The 23,452-nt window shown below is 38.5% G+C and overlaps 1 protein-coding gene across 7 annotated transcripts in view; it reads right to left on the minus strand.

The window, feature by feature from the left end:
* CSMD3 (CUB and Sushi multiple domains 3) overlaps positions 1-23,452 on the minus strand; it is a 2,085,767-nt gene that overhangs the window by 194,876 nt on the left and 1,867,439 nt on the right. For all 7 annotated transcript variants that reach the window (XM_073679791.1, XM_073679790.1, XM_073679789.1 and 4 more), the window contains 2 exons: positions 9,201-9,374; positions 1,408-1,593 (listed from right to left, as the gene is read on the minus strand). In XM_073679791.1, coding sequence (XP_073535892.1) covers positions 1,408-1,593; positions 9,201-9,374 — 360 coding nt within the window. The remainder of the gene's footprint in view (positions 1-1,407; positions 1,594-9,200; positions 9,375-23,452) is intronic.

The following is a 23,452-nucleotide window of genomic DNA, read 5'->3' on the forward strand; positions in this document are numbered from 1 at the left end:
CCATCGGAGCTTACATTCGAACCCCACCACAAGATGGCTTCCGGCATATGCGCCGATGGGCCATTGACTTTAGTAGTACAGACCGAGCCACTGTGTGCTCTGGCATGCATCATTTTTGGGTGTAAAGACCTACTGGAGGTGAACACCCAAACACAGTCTACTACATTACTCATCGCAGTTGCCCATCGTACATAATCGGAGGAGAAGGAGCGGCTGGTCCACTCTTTACAAATTCTTGGACACAGTTGTGGCTGTTGTAAGCACATCTCGCTTAGGTGAGCAGTACAAATGAGTGAACCCGAATGCAAAACATCGGGGTCTGTACTGGACACCTAGTGTCCAGAGGTGAACTCTGAACACCGACTTCTCCTGGAAGTCCGTTTTACAGTTAAGGAGTTCAGGGAGGAGAGAGAGGAGAAAAGAGAGAGAGATTTTCCAGCTACAAAGCCCGGGTCCCCATTAATTTCTATTGGGTTCAGGTTCAAGTTCGGGTACAGCTTTGGGCGAAAGTCGAACTTTGGACTAAGGCTGAACCCAAACTTCCACGGGTCCACGCATCCCTATTGAGCAGTTCCACTTACTCTCAGAGTCACTACATTTACCCGAAATGTCTACACTATGGCGCACGGCTTTTTTTTGTCTTTTTCTTTTAGATATAGATTGATATGGTATTTATTTATTTCAGCTCTGAAGCCTACTACAAAACAGTCTAAGTGAAAATCAGAAGCAGATAAGCAATGCAATGTACTTAGATCATTCTCTACTTCTTTTCTGTTGATGCAACCAACCAATAAATACACTTCAGACTACTCTGCATTCCTTAAGGGGAATATATAATCGGAAAATGACATATTCTTTAAATTAGGTTTTTGTGTTTTTTATGTAAAACAAATGGCATTGTTTCTTTTATTTCTCATATTACAAGCAGTATTTAAAAAATATGTAGAAATCTTGCCATTTTTTTTCCACTGGTCAATAAGGCTCTTTTTTATAGAAGACTTTTCAGAAGTCTCATTATCATCTCAGGCAGGATTACAAAGACAGATAACACCTCTATATACAGTTGATAACAGGATTCACCAATAACTATAATCACTTTCCCACCTGACCCTGCTCCCCCTCCTCCCCTCACAATGACCTTTTCACGCGCACATTAGATGCTTCAATATAAAAGATAGGGTCTGAGTAAGTCCATTGCTGCTAATGTTCGAATGAATTAGCTTAAATTACAGGATGCATGAGTAAAGAGTACCTTAATTCAAAAAGTAGGTATATTTCTTATTACACATTCCCTTTAAAGGCCAATAAGTTGAATTCGTGAATGGAAAGTTAAGTTCCTCAACTTTAGAAAAAATAGTTAAATCTAATTAATTATGTTTTTTTAATGAGCTGCAGACTTTCACTTACTGATACATTCTGGAAGCGACTTGTCCCACTGCCCATTTGGCTGACAGACGAGCACAGATGATCCAAACAAATAATATCCTGGATTGCAGTCATAAAACACCACCGTTCCGTAGGTGAAGTTTCCGTGTTCAATTTTACTTTCTCGGATGGAGTTTTCTGGAATCCCAGGATCGGTACAGTTGACAACTACATGTAAAATGTAAATCATTAGCAGAAAATAGCAGAAGCTGAAAAAGTAATTTATGCATTGTTGAGTACTGATATGTACTGATATCAATATAATGTATATTCAAAGGTAAGTTGAAACATAAAAACAGATATTGTCTCTAATGGGGCCCCATGGTTAAGGAGGTCCAGCCTTGAATGGAGCAGGACTTTCCTTTTCCAAAAAAACTAAACTAATATAATCCCTTATCAGAATCTATTAATTTTCCACAAAGCCATAATATTATCAAATGTTTTGAAATAAACATTTTTAATTTTTTTTTCTTATGTTTAATTTTCCTTTAAAATACCCATCAGAGCCATAATTAAACGGATTGTCCACTACTTGGACAACCCCTTCTTGATCTAAATGTATGGTCCAGATAAAATAAAAAAGCCTATACTCACCTCCCATGTTGGCGCTGTTCTAGCAGTGTCAGCACTCGCGGTCCCACGGCTCCTTGTGTGGTTGTTGTGATATGTGACCCCGGTGCCCAATCAGCGATGATGTCACTGTCCCCACCTCCTGTTGACTTGAACTTGAAGAGGAAGACCAGGCTGCAGCTGATCTCTAACTTCCTCTTCATGTTCAATTAGACAGGAAGTGAGGACTGTGACGCCAGCGCTGATTGGGTGCCCTGCTTCTGATTGACAGCTCTCGCTTCCCGGAGTGAGTGCTGCCTGAAGTTAGCTGATGTGTGTGTGTGATTGTGCATTGACACTGCCTGTACCTGGCTGCAAACACAAACAGTTGCCTGGCTCTTTCTCCTCCCAGGCTCCTCTCTGCTTCACTTCTCCTTAAACAAGTGCACCCGGAAGTTTAGCAAGTGACATCAGCAGAGAGGAGTCAGGGCACAGGCAGTGTGAGTATGCAAGCACATACAAGCCAACTTTCTTTAGGAAAATGGCTTCACGGGAAGTCAGCACTGTTTATTAGAAGCAGGAAAGCCATGAAAATGCAAAATGAGTTGCCTTAATGGTCCACCAAGCTCTTCTCTTGGTCACTCCAAGGGGTGCATCAAAACCCGTTTATTTACATACTAATTAAAAGTTATTTTCTCAGGCGCTTTACCAGTGACAGGTACAGTGCTAGTATGGTTTTCAGTTCTCTATATCATGGTATAGCTTATTTACAACGTATTATGTGTGTGACAGGCGTCCTTTAAATTAACGGAAGAAAAAGACAACGTCAAATTTAGGAGAAAAAAACCTTCAAGGTTCCGTTTATTCTGCCACATATGTGACGTTTTGACCAGCCATAGGTCTTTTTCAAGCATACTTTTAAGTATGCTTGAAAAAGACCCACGGCTGTCTCTTTCTTCTGTCAAATTTTTTCCAGGCGAGACACCTCTAGTTTTGTCCTTTAAATTAACATCTTCCATATTCTGAACCTCTCGCTCTGCTGTCCAATACTTTTTGTCGTGCTGCAATTTTTTTAATTACCCTGGAAATTTGGGTTATTCCCAACATCCAACAGTTTATAGAGTGCCCAAAATAAGCACATCCTTTTAGACTGACATACTACACTCACCAATCAGCCCCTTTTCCTATTTCTGCACCTTGTTCATTATTCTTCGGAGCTTAATTTGTCAATTCAGCACTATTCCGCAAACTCAATGCACTTCACGCACAGATACTCTCTCGGTGACTGGCTCATGTAGCTTTTTTTGTACTGTTATGTTTTAGTTTTGTCTTTGTGTTTTTTTTAAATACACAGAATTGTACAATTGGACAATTGTATGAACCCAAAACTTATTTTATTTTCTATCACCCCTATTTTTTGTGTTCCTAGGTTGTAAGCTCTTAAGAACTCTAGCAAAAATACCTTGGAATGGGATGTTCCTTATGGGGGCAGAATGTGTGCAGTCACTTTCCCGGTTGTGGGCAATGGCCACTGTGAAATATTGGGAATGCATCCAATGCAGGCGAGAGATTCCAATGAAAGTTGGAGGAGAAAGGGATTGAGAAGGTTTTAGTATACTAATCCAATGTCATGAATTGACACCAAGGTTTGATACCCTTGGTTTTTAAGTCCTTTGTTGTCACTGCTATAGGACAAGACAGAGGTGAGATGTAAAAATGTCAACAGGAATATGTATTTTGTAGTGGTAAGGCAAAGGCAAGTCACGGGGCATTACTTGTGTGCTTCCTCCTCAATGTTCTTCTATATCAGCAATTACCCAGGCATGCAAACCCAACAGATATTTGACAGAACATTTTGGCAATGCAATTCTCATATTTTAATGGCCACCACCATTTCTTTCTTGTCCCCTCATGCAATTAATACAGCAATAAAATGAATAATAGACACCCATTTTATAGCGATAAATCTGGATGACTTAGTTCTGAGTTGTGGGAGGTAAAAAAAATTTCTTCTGCGAAGGTGAAGCGAGTTCAATGGGCAAAGAAGGCCAGTTTCAAGATTCACAGCCCACGTACATCTCACTTGACTCCATAACTACGCTTTAATTTCCATATCTTGGCTGAAATTTATTGCTAACCTCTGCGTGACACAGAAGCATTCACAAGGTTATCTTGGATCCCTGCTCTGTTCTGCTTCCTTAATTGCTTTTGAGATTTATAGAATACTGATTGATAATATTTTACTGGAGTCAAGGGAAATACACTCCAGAAAGATGGAAACACTTTGTCAAATAAGAGGTAAACTTGCTGTAAAAACTTGTCATTGACTAAGTGGCTATGACTGGTCTAGTAAGTAACATTCATGAAATATAAAGAACAGAGGTAACAAATGTGACAAAAAATATTAGGGACCATATTAGTTTCTATTCACACTGCATTTGCATTGTGAGTTAGAAGTATACAGTATGTCAGGAGGATTTTTCGACAGATGCCTTTGATGTACACTTTAAGGACAAAACTACTGGGTCACCTACTTTTATAAAATTCCATTCTAAATCTATAAGCGTTAATATGCAGCTGGCTGCTCTTTGCGGCCTTCTGGGAAAGCTTTTTACAAGATTTTGTGGTGTACCTTGGAGAATTTTTGACCATTCATCCAGTAGAGCATTTGCGTCATCAGACACTAATATTGGAGAAGATGGCCTGCATCACAATCTACATTCTAGCTTGCCCAAAAGGTGTTAGGTGGGGTTGAGTCCAGGACTCTGCGGCTACTCATGTTCTTCTGCCAAACTCCCCAAATAATGTCTTTAAGGACTTCACTTTATGCATTAGAGCAAAGTCTTCGGGAACAGAAAAGGGACTTCTCTAAACTGTTTCCACAAAGTTAGAGTTTCTGGTTCTGGATTTTATCCTAAGTCATGTGATAAGGCTCGTTAAAGGGTCAATATTGACTTTTAGGATTGCTACTTCCTATAGGTGGCACTAGAGTTCTAGTTCTCTTCCTCTATGAAGAGTCAATTTGCATTTTTCCCAGAGGAGCATTGCGGCTTAAAAAGTCTCCTCACCTTGACATGCTTAACATGTCACTCTCCGCAAGGAGAAACGTTACCTCTTAGACACAAAGTTAGAAGCATGCAAAATCTCCTAGGGTTCTAAGGCATTAAGATTTCTCTTTCCTGGAACTAGAGGGCCTAGGCCAACTTCTAAAAAAACAATTCCATGGCATTATCCCCCCTCTACTAAACTTTACAGCTGGCACAATGCAGTAAGACAAGTAACCTCTTGGTTGTCACCAAGCCAAGACTCATCAATTAGTTTCCAGATAGAAAAGCGTGATTCTTCCCTCCACAGAACACTTATACAAGGCTTCAGCCACTTCATTTGACACTTGGCATTGTGCTTGGTGATGTAAGACTTTCACACTGATGTGATGTAAGACTTGGTGATGTAAGACTTGGTAACTTGGTGATGTAAGACTGTAACTTGGTGATGTTAGACTTTCACTCAGCCATGAAAACCCATAATTCCATATAGTTCCCTGTACACAGTGTTTGGTGCTGTTAGTACCAGTGAAGCTTTTGTTGACTTATCTGCCCTCTGTTCTTCAGCACTTGGCGACCCCATTCTGTAACTTTCCAAGGTTTGTCACTTTGCGGCTGAATTGCTGAGTTTCCTAAACTCTTGCACTTTCCAATAATTATACTCACAGGTGATCATGAAGAAAATACATAAAAAAAAACTGATTTGCTACAATGGATGCATCCTTTTATAGTACCATGCTTAAGTTTATTGAGCTAGTTATGATGACCCCTTCTTTTATACATTAATTAAAGCAGAATGGGGCTGACCGGAAAAATCTGAATTTAACAATAAAGAGGTGATTTAAATACATTTTTTCCATATAGTGTATGTTGCTGGCATAATTTACATTATTAACAACATATTTTTTTAGTAACAAGTGTCCAATATTCCTGCAGTGCCTCCGCAGGGAAAATAAAGCATTACACAGATCTTATTGAAAGCAATTTCATATATAGACATGATGGGCTCTAAAGAAAGAGGGAGAAAGAATAATTTTATAATTTCTATTTTCTTTATTAAATGTCTCAGAATCTGTAGTATTTATAGTACTTAATTAATATGGGATGCAACTATTTAAGTGAGGGTATGGCTGCACAGAGTTTTTGATGAGGCTTTACCCCAAAAAGAAAAAAAACACATAGAAATTGCTTAAAAACCATTTAAAAGACTCTTCCTTTCTATTTAAATTGTTAAACCATTTTGTTGTTTGTTTGTTCAATGTTTTCAGCGCTTTAATCATTTCGGGTTTTAAAAAACAACTGATGATAAAAAGTGAATATAATTATTTTGAAGTGGCTCCTGATGGAATCTGCTCCAAACTAGGCACCGTCAAATCAGAAGGCTGAGAAAAATAAAATTTCAGGTAAAAAACTCTTCCACAACGCTCCAAATACTAGATTATTTAAGAAGAATAAAAAAAACTCCAAAAACTCCATAATGGTATGTACACACAATGACTTTTTCAGATGGTTTTTACCTGGAACCCCCTTAAAAAAAGGACAAAAAAAATAATTAACATGTACAGCAATGTCACAATGATTTGCTGTGTAGATGTTCCATTTTATATAACTTCTTTTAACTGCTTCAGGCTTCAAAAGCTGTTAAGCGACTAAAGAAGGTGAGTGGTCCATTCTTCTGGGGCTTCCACTTGAAAAACCACCACTATGTTATGGATAGAATTTAATTAGAAAAAAAAGCAGGTGTCAAAGATACCTAAAAATACATCCGAAGAGACTCTGCAGGGTAAACATCACTGGAGTCTACCTTGAGTGTCTTTTGCTTCGATGCTGGTTCAGGCATCTAAAAAACTTTGTGTGCACATACCCCAAAGAAGGAGAGTTTCCTGGAGCTGTTTCCATTTGAAAACTCATTGTTTTAGAAAGCCTCAAAAACTCCATGTGCACATATCCTTAGAAAGAATTTTCACCCCATTTTTTCAACTTTAGACACTTGTTAGGCAGGAGAGGTTGATGTGCTACTAGAAAGAGAATGAAAAAATGTGTATATATTTATTTATATATACACATATACAGCTCTGACAAAAATTAAGAGAAAAACTGAACAGTTTTCTATTGGAAAGCATGGAAAGACTGGTGGAAAGCATGCCAAGACGAGAGAAAGCTGTGATTAAAAATCATGGTTAGTCCACCAAATATTGATTTCTGAACTGTTCCTGAGTTAAAACATGTGTAATTTGAGGTCTGAAAGAACTGTTTCTTTTTCATTATTTTGACTATTTCTCATTTGCTGCAAATAAATACAAAATTTTTAGCTTTGAATTTCGGAGACATGTAGTCAGTAGTTTATAAACTAAAACAACATTGTACATTTTACTCAAAAATATACCTATAAACAGAAAAATCTGAGAAAATGAAAATTATGCAGTGGTCACTTAATTTTTGGCAGAGCTGTATATATATATATATATATATATATATATATATATATATATATACAGTACAGACCAAAAGTTTGGACACACCTTCTCATTTAAAGATTTTTCTGCATTTTCATGACTATGAAAATTGTACATTCACACTGAAGGTATCAATACTATGAATTAACACATGTGGAATTATATACTTAACAAAAAAGTGTGAAACAACTGAAAATATGTCTTATATTCTAGGTTCTTCAAAGTAGCCACCTTTTACTTTGATGACTGCTTTGCACACTCTTGGCATTCTCTTGATGAGCTTCAAGAGGTAGTCACCGGAAATGGTTTTCACTTCACAGGTGTGCCCTGTCAGGTTTAATAAGTGGGATTTCTTGCCTTATAAATGGGGTTGGGACCATCACTTGTGTTGTGCAGAAGTCTGGTGGATACACAGCTGATAGTCCTACTGAATAGACTGTTAGAATTTGTATTATGGCAAGAAAAAAGCAGCTAAGTAAAGAAAAACAAGTGGCCATCATTACTTTAAGAAATGAAGGTCAGTCAGTGCGAAAAATTGGGAAAACTTTGAAAGTGTCCCCAAGTGCAGTTGCAAAAACCATCAAGCGCTACAAAGAAACTGGCTCACATGAGGACCACCCCAGGAAAGGAAGACCAAGAGTCACCTCTGCTTCTGAGGATAAGTTTATCCGAGTCACCAGCCTCAGAAATCGCAGGTTAACAGCAGCTCAGATTAGAGACCAGGTCAATGCCACACAGAGTTATAGCAGCAGACACATCTCTACAACAACTGTTAAGAGGCGACTTTGTGCAGCAGGCCTTCATGGTAAAATAGCTGCTAGGAAACTACTGCTAAGGACAGGCAACAAGTAGAATAGACTTGTTTGGGCTAAAGAACACAAGGAATGGACATTAGACTAGTGGAAATCTGTGCTTTGGTCTGATGAGTCGAAATTTGAGATCTTTGGTTCCAACCACCGTGTCTCTGGGCGATGCAGAATAGGTAAACAGAAGGACTCTACATGCCTGGTTCCCTCCGTGAAGCATGGAGGAGGGGGTGTGATGGTGTGGGCGTGCTTTGCTGGTGACACTGTTGGGGATTTATTCAAAATTGAAGGCATACTGAACCAGCATGGCTACCATAGCATCTTGCAGCGGCATGCTGTTCCATCTGGTTTGCGCTTAGTTGGACCATCATTTATTTTTCAACAGGACAATGACCCCAAACACACCTCCAGGCTGTGTAAGGGCTATTTGACCTAGAAGGAGAGTGATGGGGTGCTACGCCAGATGACCTGGCCTCCACAGTCACCAGACCTGAACCCAATCGAGATGGTTTGGGGTGAGCTGGACTGCAGAGTGAAGGCAAAAGGGCCAACAAGTGCTAAGCATCTCTGGGAACTCCTTCAAGATTGTTGGAAGACAATTTCTGGTAACTACCTCTTGAAGCTCATCAAGAGAATGCCAAGAGTGTGCAAAGCAGTCATCAAAGCAAAAGGTGGCTATTTTGAAGAACCTAGAATATAAGACATATTTTCAGTTGTTTCAGACTTTTTTAAGTATATAATTCCACCTGTGTTAATTCTTAGTTTTGATGCCTTCAGTGTGAATGTACAATTTTCATAGTCATGAAAATACAGAAAAATCTTTAAATGAGAAGGTGTGTTCAAACTTTTTGGTCTGTACTGTATATACACAGTATATATTTAAAAGGGGAAAAAATACCACTAAAATAATTATCTCTTACCTTTACAGATGGGAGGTGGATGACTCCATTGCCGATTTGCCTGACATTGAGCTCTCGTTGGTCCTTGCATAACATATCCCATGTTACAAGAGAATGTCACAACATCATTGTAATTGAAACCATTGCCACTTGTTCTTCCATAGATTGGACTACCTGGATGGCCACAGCTAATAGCTGCCATGTTTATGGGACAAAGAATGAAGATAGTGTGTGAATTGGTTATTGATACAAGTATATTAAATCTGCAAATATAACAAAATAACTGCAATCTATCTACTGTATTTATCTTTCACCTATTATCTTTCCATATATCTATATATTTATCCATATCTATCCATATATCTATTTATCCATATCTATCTGTCTGTCTATCTATCTATGTATCTCTCTATCTATCTATGAGAGATGAGCAATTCTATTCGAGATGCAATGATTATAAGGAATATGAGGGATAACTTTATATATGTTTAGATAGATACAATAGAACTAAAACATCACTGGTAGAAAAAGATGTAGGTGAAAGCTCCAGGGCAATTACCTAAATATCCAAAAAGTTATTGTCCACAAGAAAAGATGGAGTGCTCCAACTCGATTTAAATGATAAACAAAACAAAAGAAAATAGACTCTTTTAATCATCACCCATAAGTGTTAAAGCAACACATAATCTCAAAATACAATACTGAGCTACAGGAAGGCTCAATATTGGGTTTGTAATTGGTTTATGGAGGTTTTTTAACTTTCTACTTCATGTTCATACCATTATTTCCTATGTAAATCACAACATGTTAAAATAGTCGTATAAATAGACAAATAGATACTCTAGATATATACTACAGATAGACAGATGTTAGCGAACCATACATACATATTAGAGGATAGATGATAGATAGATAGATAGATAGATAGATAGATAGATAGATAGATAGATAGATAGATAGATAGATAGATAGATAGAGTTGTGCTCAAAAGTTTACATACCCCGGCAGAATTTTTGCTTTCTTGGCCTTGTTTCAGAGAATATGAATGATAACAAAAAAACTTTTTCTCTACTCATGATTATTGGTTGGGTGAAGCAATTTATTGTCAAACTACTATGTTTTCTCTTTTTAAATCTTAATGTCAACCAAAAACATTCAGATAACCATGATCATTAGTTCATATACCCTGGTGATTTTGGCCTGATAACATGCTCAGAATTTAACACAAATAGGTTTGAATGGCTACTGAAGGTAACATCCTCACCTGTGACCTGTTTGCTTGTAATCAGTGTGTGTGCATAAAAGCTGAGTGAGTTTCTGGATCCAGACAGACTCTTGCATCTTTCATCCAGCCACTGACATTTTTGGATTGTGAGTTATGGGGAAAGCAAAATAATTGTCAATGGATCTACGTGAAAAGGTAGTTGAACCGTATAACACAGGAAAGGGATACAAAAAGGTATCCAAAGAATTGATAATGCCAGTCAGCAGCGTTCAAACTGTGATAAACAAATGGAAAATCAGGGGCTCTGTAAAAACCAAACAGTGGTCAGGTAAACCAACAAAAATTTTGGCCACAACTGCCAGGAAAATTGTTCAGGATGCAAAGAAAAACCCACAAATAACATCAGCTGAAATTCAGGACTCTCTGAAAACTAGCGGTGTGGCTGTTTCAAGATGCACATTAAGGAGGCATTTGAAGAAAAATGGGCTGCATGGTCGAGTCACCAGAAGAAAGCCATTACTGCACAAATGACACAAAGTATCTTGCTTACAATGCACCAAACAGCACAGAGACAAGCCTCAAAACTTCTGGAACAAGGTAATTTGAAGTGATGAGAACAAAATTGAAATTTTTGGCCACAGCCATAAACGTTACATTTGGAGAGAGGTCAATAAGGCCTATGATGAAAGGAACACCATTCCTACAGTAAAGCACAAAGGTGGATCGATGATGTTTTGGGGATGTGGGAGCTACAAAGGCACAGGAAACTTGGTAAAAGTTGAAGAAAAATGAATGCAGCACGTTATCAGCAAATACTGGAGGCAAATTTGCACTCATCAGCCCGGAAGCTGCGCATGGGACATACTTGGACATTTCAACATGAGAACGATCCAAAACACAAGGCCAAGTCGATTTGTCATTGGCTACAGCAGAACAAAGTGATGGTTCTGGAGTGGCCATCTCAGTCTCCTGACCTCAATATCATTGAGTCACTCTGGGAAGATCTCAAGTGCGCAGTTCATGCTAGACAGCCCAGGAATTTACAGGAACTGGAGGCTTTTTGCCAAGAAGAATTGGCAGTTTTACTATCTGATAAAATAAAGAACCTCATCCACAACTACCACAAAAGACTTCAAGCTGTCATTGATGTTAGAGGGGGTAATACACGGTGTTAAGAACTGGGGTATGTGAATTTTTGATCAGGGTCATCTGGATGTTTTTGGTTGACATTAAGATTTAAAAAGAGAAAACACAGTAGCTTGACAATAAATGGCTTCACCCAACCAATAACCATGAGTGGAGGAAAACTTTTTTGTTATCATTCATACTCCCTAAAACAAGGCCAAGAAAGGAAAAATTCTGCCGGAGTATGTAAACTTTTGAGCACAACTGTAGATAGATAGATATATATATTTTTATCTATCCATCTATCTGTTAGAAATGAGCAATTATATTCAATCTGTCCTGATTATAATGTATAACATATATACATCATATATATATATATATATATATATATATATATATATATATATATACACTGCTCAAAAAAATAAAGGGAACACTTAAACAACGGAATATGACTTCAAGTAAATCAATCTTCTGTGAAATCAAACTGTCCACTTAGCAAGCAATACTGATTGACAATCAATTTCACATGCTGTTGTGCAAATGGAATAGACAATAGAAGGAAATTATTGCTAATTTTCAAGACACACTCAATAAAGGAGTGGTTCTGCAGGTGGGGACCACTGACCACATCTCAGTACCAATGCTTTCTGGCTGATGTTTTGGTCACTTTTGAATGTTGGTTGTGATTTCACACTCGTGGTAGTATGAGACGGACTCTGCAACCCACAGAAGTTGCCCAGGTAGTGCAGCTCATCATGGATGGCACATCAATGCGAGCTGTGGCAAGAAGGTTTGCTGTGTCTGTCAGCGTAGTGTCCAGAGGCTGGAGGAACTAGCAGGAGACAGGCCAGTACACCAGGAGACATGGAGCGGGCCGTAGGAGGGCAACAACCCAGCAGCAAGACCGCCTTTGTGCAAGGAGGAACAGGAGGAGCACTGCCAGAGCCCTGCAAAATGACCTCCAGCAGGCCACAAATGTGCATGTGTCTGCAGAAACTGACTCCATGAGGGTGGTATGAGGGCCCGACGTCCACAGATGGGGGTTGTGCTCACAGCCCAACACCGTGAATGACGCTTGGCATTTGCCACAGAACACCAGGATTGGTAAAGTCGCCACTGGCGCCCTGTGCTCTTCACAGATGAAAGCAGGTTCACACTGAGCACATGTGACAGATGTGAAAGAGTCTGAAGACGCCATGGAGAGCGATCTGCTGCCTGCAACATCCTTCAGCATGACCGCTTTGGCAGTGGGTCAGTAATGGTGTGGGATGGCATTTCTTTGGAGGGCCGCACAGTCCTCAATGTGCTCGCCAGAGGTAGCGTGACTGCCTCTAGGTACCGAGATGAGATCCTCAGACCCCTTGTGAGACCTTATGCTGGTGCGGTTGGCCCTGGGTTCCTCCTAATGTAGGACAATGCCAGACCTCATGTGGCTGGAGTGTGTCAGCAGTTCCTGCAAGGTGAAGACATTGAAGCTATGGACTGGCGTGCCCATTCCCCAGACCTGAATCCAATTGAGCACATCTGGGACATCATGTCTCGCTCCATCCACCAACGTCACATTGCACCACAGACTGTCCAGGAGTTGGTAGATGCTTTAGTCCATGTCTGGGAGGAGATCCCACAGGAGACCATCCACAACCTCATCAGGAGCATGCCCAGGCACTGTAGGGAGGTCATACAGGCACGTGGAGACCACACACAATACTGAGCCTCATTTTGACTTGTTTTAAGGACATTACATCAAAGTTGGATCAGCCTGTAGTGTGTTTTTCCACTTTAATTTTGGGGGTGACTCCAAATCCAGGCCTCCATTGGTTAATAAATTTGATTTCCATTGATGATTTTTGTGTGATTTTCTTGTCAGCACATTCAACTTTGTACAGAACAAAGTATTCAATGAGAATATTTCATTCATTCAGATCCAGGATGTGTTATTTGAGTGTTCCCTTTATTTTTTTGAGCAGTGTATATATATAAGTGTTTGTGTGTGCACATAGACGGACATATAGATAATAGATAGAAAGATAGATATGAGATGGATATATAGATATGGGATAGATAGATAGATATAGATGTGATACAGATAGATAGATATGAAATAGATAGAGAAATAGGTAGATGTGAGATAGATAGATAGATAGATAGATAGATAGATAGATAGATAGATAAATAATGCAGTAATAGTTATAACATCTATAAAGAATTTGTTTTTGTATACGGTATATTTATTTCAGTCTTCTGCCGTTAGACCGGCGGTGTGTCACAGTTGTAGACACCTATTACCTCTCTCCTTGCTGTTCAGCATAGCGGTTGAAGCTACTGTGGTTTTCTATAATTGGATGTTGAAAAACACTACATTCACCCTTGCTGCTGCTAGCAATGACCCATGAGCAATTATTTCCCTTGCTCTATTCTTATTTCTATCCTGCAGATTTGGAAAGACTTGTTTGACAGAGATTCATTCTTGTTTAAAGATTATCGATAGAGAAACATGTTGTTCCCTGTGGTCTAATACCTTTTTCTCTCCTTAGTTTAACATGAAAACTAATGGAACCCTTGAGTGTTTCCATCTGATTATGACAGATACTGAACATGTATTTAGTAAGAACTGACAACCATTGATTAGAATGTTTTCCCCACTATATGAGCATTAACTATGTCAGATTGGAAATTGTAATATCTGTCTGAATATACCCTGAAAGAGAAAGCAGTTATATACTGTATATATATTAAAGAGGTTTTCTAAAATCATTTTTGTAAACAAGGCAGGCACTTTAATGCCTTGGCCCACTAAAACCCCAAAAGTCATATGTGATTGCAAGTCATTTACATTACCTGCTTTTCTTTCATGTGATACAAGATGCTGAGGCATAATAGTACAGATGTGTCTCTTCTTCTTGGCTCATCATATATTCAAAGATGTGTGGGGTGAGATGACCAGCAAATAAAAAATAGAACATGATTTTCCATACTCTGTCGGGAGCAGCTTATGCTGAATGTGTGTTTGTATGTGACCACTTAGAACACCCTAAAGTCGAAGTTGTACATACTTTACATAAAAAAACAGAAATATCTACGGAGACCCCACCTGGTAGACCAATAGTCACCAGATTATTCTCAATATTCAACAATATAGGTGGTATAAAGTCCCATTGTAAAAACTACAAAAATAACCTATTCGGGATACAGCTGATTTGTGTCAGATATTAGAACATGTGAGGGTTCCGAATGGTGACATTATGGCATCATTCAATCAGATATCTTCATAAACATTTGTAGATTATGATAAAGGCCTTATGGCAATAAGGAAGAGAGTATTTGGTACATCTTACTCTAAGAATAAGCAATTTTCTTTTTGGTTTTGCTGGAGCTCGCCCAGGGTAGAAATTATTTTCTGCTTGGGAACAAGCTCTAGTTACAGCTATATGGAACTCCTATGGGTACCTTCATGGTGCCTGCCTATGCTAATTTAGGTAAGGATACATTTAGGACAGATCTCATCTATATGTACCACCACTTCAAGGATGTTTTGGGGTAGTGGCAATACATAGATGACATTTTTCTGATTTTGATTGGAATGTTGGGTGAGTTAGATGAGTTTAATTTTTTTATAAACAATGTTGACCCTGATATTAAATCCAACATCGTCAGCTCCAATTTTTTGGACATACTGGTTATATGTAGTATACCCATTTTAAAAAAACTTTCTCTTTATACAACCATCTGATATAAACAAATCTCTATAACTTGACTTCCATCATCTGAAAAAAATACTTGATTTTCTGACCTATAGTTAGTTTTTAACCCCTTTACAACATATGCCATAATAGTATGGCACATGTCGTATCCCCCGCTTCAGATGAGCCCGCACTGAACCAGGCACATGCCAGCTGATTTATACAGCTGACATGTGCCCGCAACAGCCACGGGTGGAATCGTGATCCACCTGCGGCTGTTAACCAGTTAAATGCCACTGTGAATTTCTGACAACGGCTTTTAGTATCGGAAGCGTGGCATTGGCCCCGCCCATCGGTGACCCCGTTACGTGATCGGAGGGTCACCGATGGGTTGGCATGATGACTTGGGGTCTTCAATAGACCCCTGTGGTTGTCATTGCCAGATTGCTATGAGAATCGCCCATTGGTCGGTGCTCATAACAAGTGAGCAAATCTGCTACATATAGGTGATCTGTTCTTTACCTGTATGAAGCAGAGGCAATCGGACAAGTGCTACTTCTAGTTTCCCATGAAGACTATTGAAGCAAGCAAAAAGTAAAAAAAAATGTTTTTAAAAATATATAAAAAAAGAAAAATATATAAAAGTTTAAATCACCCACTTTCGCCCCATTCAAAATAAAACAATAAAAAAAAAACACATACAAATATTTGGTATCGCTGCATTCCGAATCGCCCGATCTATCAATATAAAAAAAGAATTAATCCGATCGGTAAACGGCGTAACGAGAAAAAAATTCTAAATGCCAGAATTAAGTTTTTTTTGGTCGTTTCAACATTGCAATAAAATGCAATAACGGGCGATCAAAACATCAGATTGACTCCAAAATGGTATCAATAAAAACGTCATCTCGCCATGCAACAAAAAAGCCCTCACCCGGCCCCAAATCACAAAAAATGGAGATGCTACAGGTCTTGGAAAATGTCGCCATTTTATTATTTTTTTTTTTTTTAGAAAGCTTTGGATTTTTTTTTACCACTTAAATTAAAAAAATATATATATGTTTGATGTCTACAAACTCGTAATGACCTGGAGAATAATAATGGCAGGTCAGTTTTAGCATTCAGAGAACGTGGCACATAAACAAAAAACAACTGTGGAATTGCATTTTTTTTGCAATTTCACTGCACTTGGAATTTTTTTACCATTTTCCAGTACACGATATGGTAAAACCAGTGATGTTCAAAAGTACAACTCGTCCTGCAAAAAATAAGCTCTCAAACGGCCATATTGACCAAAAAATAAAAAAGTTATGGCTCTGTGAAGAATGGGAGCAAAAACTCGAAAACGCAAAAACGGAAAATGCTCTGGTCATGAAGGGGTTAAAAACTAAATTTATAATTAGCAATAACAGGTAATTTGATGAGAGCATTGAGAAGAAGTCCCAAAAACTACAAGATAAGACCTTGCATAAGGACTCCTTCATAGATATAAATGATAGGTTAAATGAATTGAATATTCTATTATTTTAAATACAAAAAAGGTGAATGATAAGTTTCCCAGAATCCCTTTTGTGACTACCATTAGTAAAAAAAAAGTCATCAAATTACCACCATTATTTGAAAACAGTAGCGCATTTTAGACAAGTGTGTACCAGGAAATGAAAGGAAGCTCTACAGCCAAACGGCTTGAACATTGAACTCCATCTTATAATTCTTATATTTCGGTTTTGTGACTTTGCCATCCTACCTAGTGATCCCTTTTCTTCTAGAAAATGCATTCGGTGTATATTGGATTGTACTCAGGGGTCTCAGCCTTACCACTAAGCTGAAGGTTTACTGCACAGTGGTCCTTACCACACTTCTCTATGCCAGCGAGACCTGGACTGTCTACAGCAGACATGCCAAACAGCTCAATCCCGCTGAAAGCCCAAGCCAGGTGGGCTGGACATGTGGTCAGGATGCCTGACAGTCATTTGTCTAAACAACTGCTGTAAGGTGCAACCGGCGCAGCCGCACAGGGGTCCAGGAGGTCTACAGTATGTCAATGTCCTTTCCTCATCTGCAGATACTAGCATTAGTGATGAACGAATATGTTTTGTTAACCCTTTCGCCGAGTATACTCGGGCAAGCACGGAGTATTTACAGCTGCTCGGTGTTATGTTTTAATCCCTCCCATGTGCATGATTTGCCACTGTTTGACAGCTTTCATACATGTGAGGAATGTGTAAGAAATAGACATTCCTCATATGTAATAAAGCTGTCAAACAGTCGCAAATCATGCACACAGGAGCGATTCAAACACTTCACCGAGCAGCTGTAAATACTCGGTGCTCGCCCGAGCATACTCGGCGAAAGGGTTAACAGAACATACTCGCTCAACACTTATTAGCATTATTTCCTCACCATGTGTCGATATGGTACTATGATCTAATCTGTACTATGCCCAATTCATACCTCAGTACGCCCGATTCTGGTGCATCATGGGTCATTAATTAAGACATCAGATGAGCCATCTTATGTTCTATATTAATTCACAGGTGTTTTCACTATGTTCATTTGATGAATTCTGCACTTTTTATGATTAATGTTCCAATACATTTCTTATCATATATGACTTCTATGAATTCATGTTTTGCACTTATAGATATATAATTTTTTGATATTATATTCATGCAATTTTGCTTCACTTTTTCTGTATTTTATGTACAGTATGTATTGCCACAATTGATTGCAATTAACTAAACTATGAGTACTAACATATATATGTACAGTATGTGTGTGTATTAGTCACGGTGTATGCACAGCTTGTGTTTGGACTTAAAATGTTGCATATTAACACTAATAGATGAATAAAAATTGTCAGTTTTTTTTCATTAGAATAGCATTGGTGTGCTGCCTCTTCTATTATCTATCTACCCCATATCTGTCTATCTATCTCTTTATCTATCTATCTATCTGTCTATCTATCTATCTATCAATCTGTCTATCTATTCATCTATTATCTATCTATCTATTCATCTATTATCTATCTATCTATCTACCCCATATCTATAATTTATCTATCTATCTATCTATCCATCCATCATCTATCCATCTATATATATATCTATCCATCTATCTATCCATCTATCTACCCCATATCTATCTATCTATCTATCTATCTATCTATCTACCCCATATCTATTTATCTATCTATCTACCCCATATCTATCTATCTATCTATCTATCTATCTATCTATCTACCCCATATCTATAATTTATCTATCTATCTATGTACCCCATATCTATCTATCTATCATTTATCTATCCATCTATCTATTTATCTATCCATCTAACTACCCCATATCTATCTATCTATCTATCTATCTATCTATCTATCTATCTATCTATCGCATCTATTTATCTATCTACCCGTTTGTCAATCTATCTGGCAGCCAATAAGCTAGAATGTAATCATTATCTCTTTATCTATCTATCTACCCCATATCTATAATTTATCTATCTATCTATCTACCTCATATCTATCTATCTATCTATCTATCTATCTATCTATCTACCCCATATCTATAATTTCTCTATCTATCTATCTATCTACCTCATATCTATCTATCTATCTATCTATCTATCTATCTATCTATGTACCCCATATCTATTTATCTATATATCTACCCCATATCTATCTATCTATCTATCTACCCCATATCTATCATTTATCTATCTATCTATCTATCTATCTACCTACCTACCTCATATCTATCTATCTATCTACCCCATATCTATGATTTATCTATCTATCTATCTACCCCATATCTATTTATCTATCTACCCCATATCTATCTATCTATCTATCTATCTATCTATCTATCTATCTATCTATCCATCTATCTATCTATCCATCTATCTATTTATCTATCCATCTAACTACCCCATATCTATCTTTCTGTCTATCTATCTATCTATCTATCTATCTATCTATCTATCTATCTATCTATCGCATCTATTTATCTATCTACCCGTTTGTCAATCTATCTGGCAGCCAATAAGCTAGAATTTAATCATTATCTCTTTATCTATTTATCTACCCCATATTTATAATTTATCTATCTATCTACCTCATATCTATCTATCTATCTACCCCATATCTATAATTTATCTATCTATCTATCTATCTATCTATCTATCTATATATCTATCTATCTATCTATATATCTATCTTTCTATGTACAGAATTTGTGTATTTGACTAACGATATACCTATCTTAACATGTAGTAATTTATAGAAAATAATGGTATAAACATGAAGTAGAAAAAAAACCTCTTAAATCGTCCATTATTTCAGCTTGGACTACAAATTAAACAACCGGAAAAGACACCTTTAAACAAAAATTACACAGACCAGAAAGAAAAAGGGTGATCCACCATGATAAAATCAGTACAAATTAAAAGGACACACCTGTGCATAGGTTATACCTGGTATTATAGCTCAGCCCCATTAACATTAATACCATTAAGCTGCAATACCAGACATAACCTTTAGACAGGTGTGGTGCAGCTCTAGACAAAGTATAGTCATGTGTTTCTACTCCTGGATACCCTCTTTACATGTCTTACAATTTATACACAAATGTCAAATTGGTTAGATCTTGATAACCCCATTTTAAATTGAATCAATCTAGGCGATCAATTGATCATCTCAGGTCTAGTTTCAGAAACTCTCGGTGATCAGCTGGTGGAGCCTATGGAAGATATTCCTGGAGATGTTCCGCAGGATAAATATAGTCTTACATGTCAGCCAATCCATCACTGACCATAGACTGACCAAGGGTCTTCCAAGGCAACCAGTGTTGGACTGGGTTTCCAAGGGCTCACAAGTGACCAACTCCAGAGCACCACTTTTCAGCTAGATGCAAACATGACTTTATTTTCATTCACAGATTTCTATAGTAATAAACTGGGTTAATTGTTAAATTAATTAAATACTGTCATGGTTGGTACATAGTGATTCAAGTATATTGTTCCAAGTACTGCTTATATAAGAAGGTGGTGGCCCACCGGAGGATTCTCCTGTTCTCCTGTGGGCCAGTCCGAGCCTGAAGGCAAAAGTGACTCCGTAATAGACACTTTCTTGAAGATAAGTGATAAGTGTAGGCCCCCAATAACATGTCCATTTGCTCTAATAGGATAGATGACATGGAAAAGGGTGGTCTTAAGATCTTATTATTTTTATTCTTTTTAAAAATCTTATTTATAATTACTTATTTCTTATTTGCTATTTTGTATCTTTTTTTACTGAACTTTCACTCTTTGATTTTATATTTCTCTTTGTTTTTTTTATTATTTCTTTATTTTTACTTGAAATACATTTGAGCTCACTGAAATACAGGACAAACAGTGTTAAGATTTTTTTTTTTGGCTGACAGCGATCAGTGTCAGCGCAGATTTATTGGGTGAATGGCCTTCTCAGAATCTGTCCTCATGAATACTTTCATGAGACAGCTGTTGTACTGTAGTCGCTGAATATCTCAAGAGAAGTCCAAATAAAATGAAAAACTGATTATCTGCTCAACTGACAATCCTACATCCAGATACAGTAGATCTTCTGAATCCTAACACATTACATGGCAACATAATCATATATTATTCTAATAGGTGCCGGACGGCAAGAGAACGGCGTCAGATAGATCATAATTATTTCTCCGTTGACAAACAGAATTAAGAGGATTTTTGCAGTCAATTCCTCGGTGCGAGATACCAGGAAGCAACAGACCAAGAAATGCAGCCTTGATAAACAGACCAAGTCTAAATTATAGAGCAGGTGACAATTTTATGATCTGAAAAAGAAGAGATATATACATCAAGGGCAAGATAGGATAATCAAATGAGTCCCTGGTGCTCGCTGTGGGGCTGCGGATATGTTTCATGCTGTTTCAAATTTTTCATGTCGTTTGCTCTGAATTCTGGTCACTCCTACTCATTTGTAACCATGCAACGTGGCAATTGTGAAGCAGTGTACATGGATCTAAGCATTGATAAATACATTGCAGAACAATAGATAGGATGTATATATTTCAAATTAGAGCATCCTCACATCTTATTGGGCAACTTGCTGCATTTTACTGATTACTAAAATGTTGTAATGTTGTGAACTGCATTTATATACAACAAATATATATATATATATATATATATATATATATATATATATCTCCCCTTAGTGACCACCAATATGACTTAAAAGTGAATAGTATCCCCCAACACGTGAAAATTAAGTACACTATTGCTGACACCCTACTGCATCAGTCACAATCAGCGGTGACACCGACCATGGCTATTTATACCTTAGTTGCTGCTGTCAATGTTGACTGCAGCATCTAGATGGTTAACAGACTTTGGGGGCTCCCTCTTTAACCCCATGCGTGCACTGGGGGGATTCATAAGCCTGGAGTCACACAGGGTGACTGCAGATTTATTAATTTGGACTGGACAATCCCTTTAACTATTTTGTGTGGTCTGATTATCTGGGCTACAGAGATAATCATTTAAAATTTGAAAATTGCTAACTTTAGAAATTTTGTGTCAAGTTTAATATAGTAAAATATTGTATGAAAAAATAGCCTCAAAATCACTGAGATAAGTTGAAACATTCCAGAGTTTTAGGGGGGATGGAACCAATGTTGAAAAGGACAGTTACAAATTAATATCTAGTTCTATATAAATTAATAGCTGGTATATGTTAATTAACGGGGTTATCCAAGATATTATTAATCACTGAAGGCCTAACAACTAATAGACAGTGCCTGTTCTGCCCAGGGCAGATTGCTGCTGGCACGGAGATCTGCATTGACCGCTCCATACAATGATTCTGCAGCTATGTCGACAGACTTCTCTTCTGTTTTTTCTGTTGACAGGGCATAACTACTAATGTCATACTGATAGACAGCCGAATTCTCGCTGCATAAGAGTGGGAAGATGGCTGCCAATCAGCATGATGTTGACAGTGACGTCCCATCTACAGAGCAAAGCGGAAGAAGAGCTTTTCTGTTGACGTTGAGGTGGACAACCTGTATCACGAGCAAAAGTGGTCAGTGACACCCAAACAAGGGGAATGCTGGAAAAAGTGCTAGATATTGTAAGGAGAGCACCATAATATGCTGCCTTTTTGTAACAATAGAAACATATTTTAAATCTCTTAATGACTTAATGTTTTATTCCCATCTCATAAAATAATAGCAATATTAACCAGATATGATATTACTTCATGATCTGAGGGCATGTGAATTACATCCCAATGCAATATCTCCAGCTAGTCCCCCAACTATGAAAGATCTTTAATAGTATTTGTAATGCACACGCACGGACTGACTGGCGTGTGCGTGTTTAGTGGTTCCACTGTGCCATGAACCGGAGAGTGCCTGGAGGGGCGTAAATAAGTATCTGCCCGATCCGACCAAGGTCGCACGACGGCATACGACGCCAGTGCACCAGGGAGGAACCGAGCAGGGGGACCAGGGTCTACTCCAGGTCAAACTCCGGACATGGCTGTTGACCCACACCAGGGAATACAGGAACAGGCAGACTAGAGCGCAGGCTGGGTAGGGTCCAGTACAGACTGGGAGACGAGTTCAGATCCGCAGATGCGGTAAACAAGCAGAGTAAAGCAAAACCGCAGACGCGGTAGACAAGGCTGAGCAGAGCGAAACCGCAGATGCGGTAGACAAGGCTGAGCAGAGCGAAACCGCAGACGCGGTGGACAAGGCTGAGCAGAGCGAAACTGCAGACGCGGTGGACAAGGCTGAGCAGAGCGAAACCGCAGATGCGGTGGACAAGGCTGAGCAGAGCGAAACCGCAGACGCGGTGGACAAGGCTAAGCAGAGCGAAACCACAGACGCAGTGGACAAGGCTGAGCAGAGCGAAACCGCAGACGCGGTGGACAAGGCTGAGCAGAGCGAAGCCACAGACGCGGTGGACAAGGCTGAGCAGAGCGAAACCGCAGACGTGGTGGACAAGGCTGAGCAGAGTGAAACCGCAGACGCGGTGGACAAGGCTGAGCAGAACAAAACCACAGACGCGGTGGACAAGGCTGAGATAAATCGCCGAAGAGGTAAACAAAGACAAAGCAAAAGGGATAGGGCTCTGTTCACACGGAACAGACTGGAAAAGAAAAGCAGAACCAGATACACACAAGGTACTTGCAAAGAAGTAGCAAAAGAACTCCAACTCACAAACGGAAGTACAAT

The sequence above is a fragment of the Phyllobates terribilis genome, unplaced genomic scaffold, assembly GCF_046119375.1.
Source record: "Phyllobates terribilis strain yellow unplaced genomic scaffold, ASM4611937v1 Scaffold_4__5_contigs__length_816908805, whole genome shotgun sequence".
NCBI classification, from domain to species: domain Eukaryota; kingdom Metazoa; phylum Chordata; class Amphibia; order Anura; family Dendrobatidae; genus Phyllobates; species Phyllobates terribilis.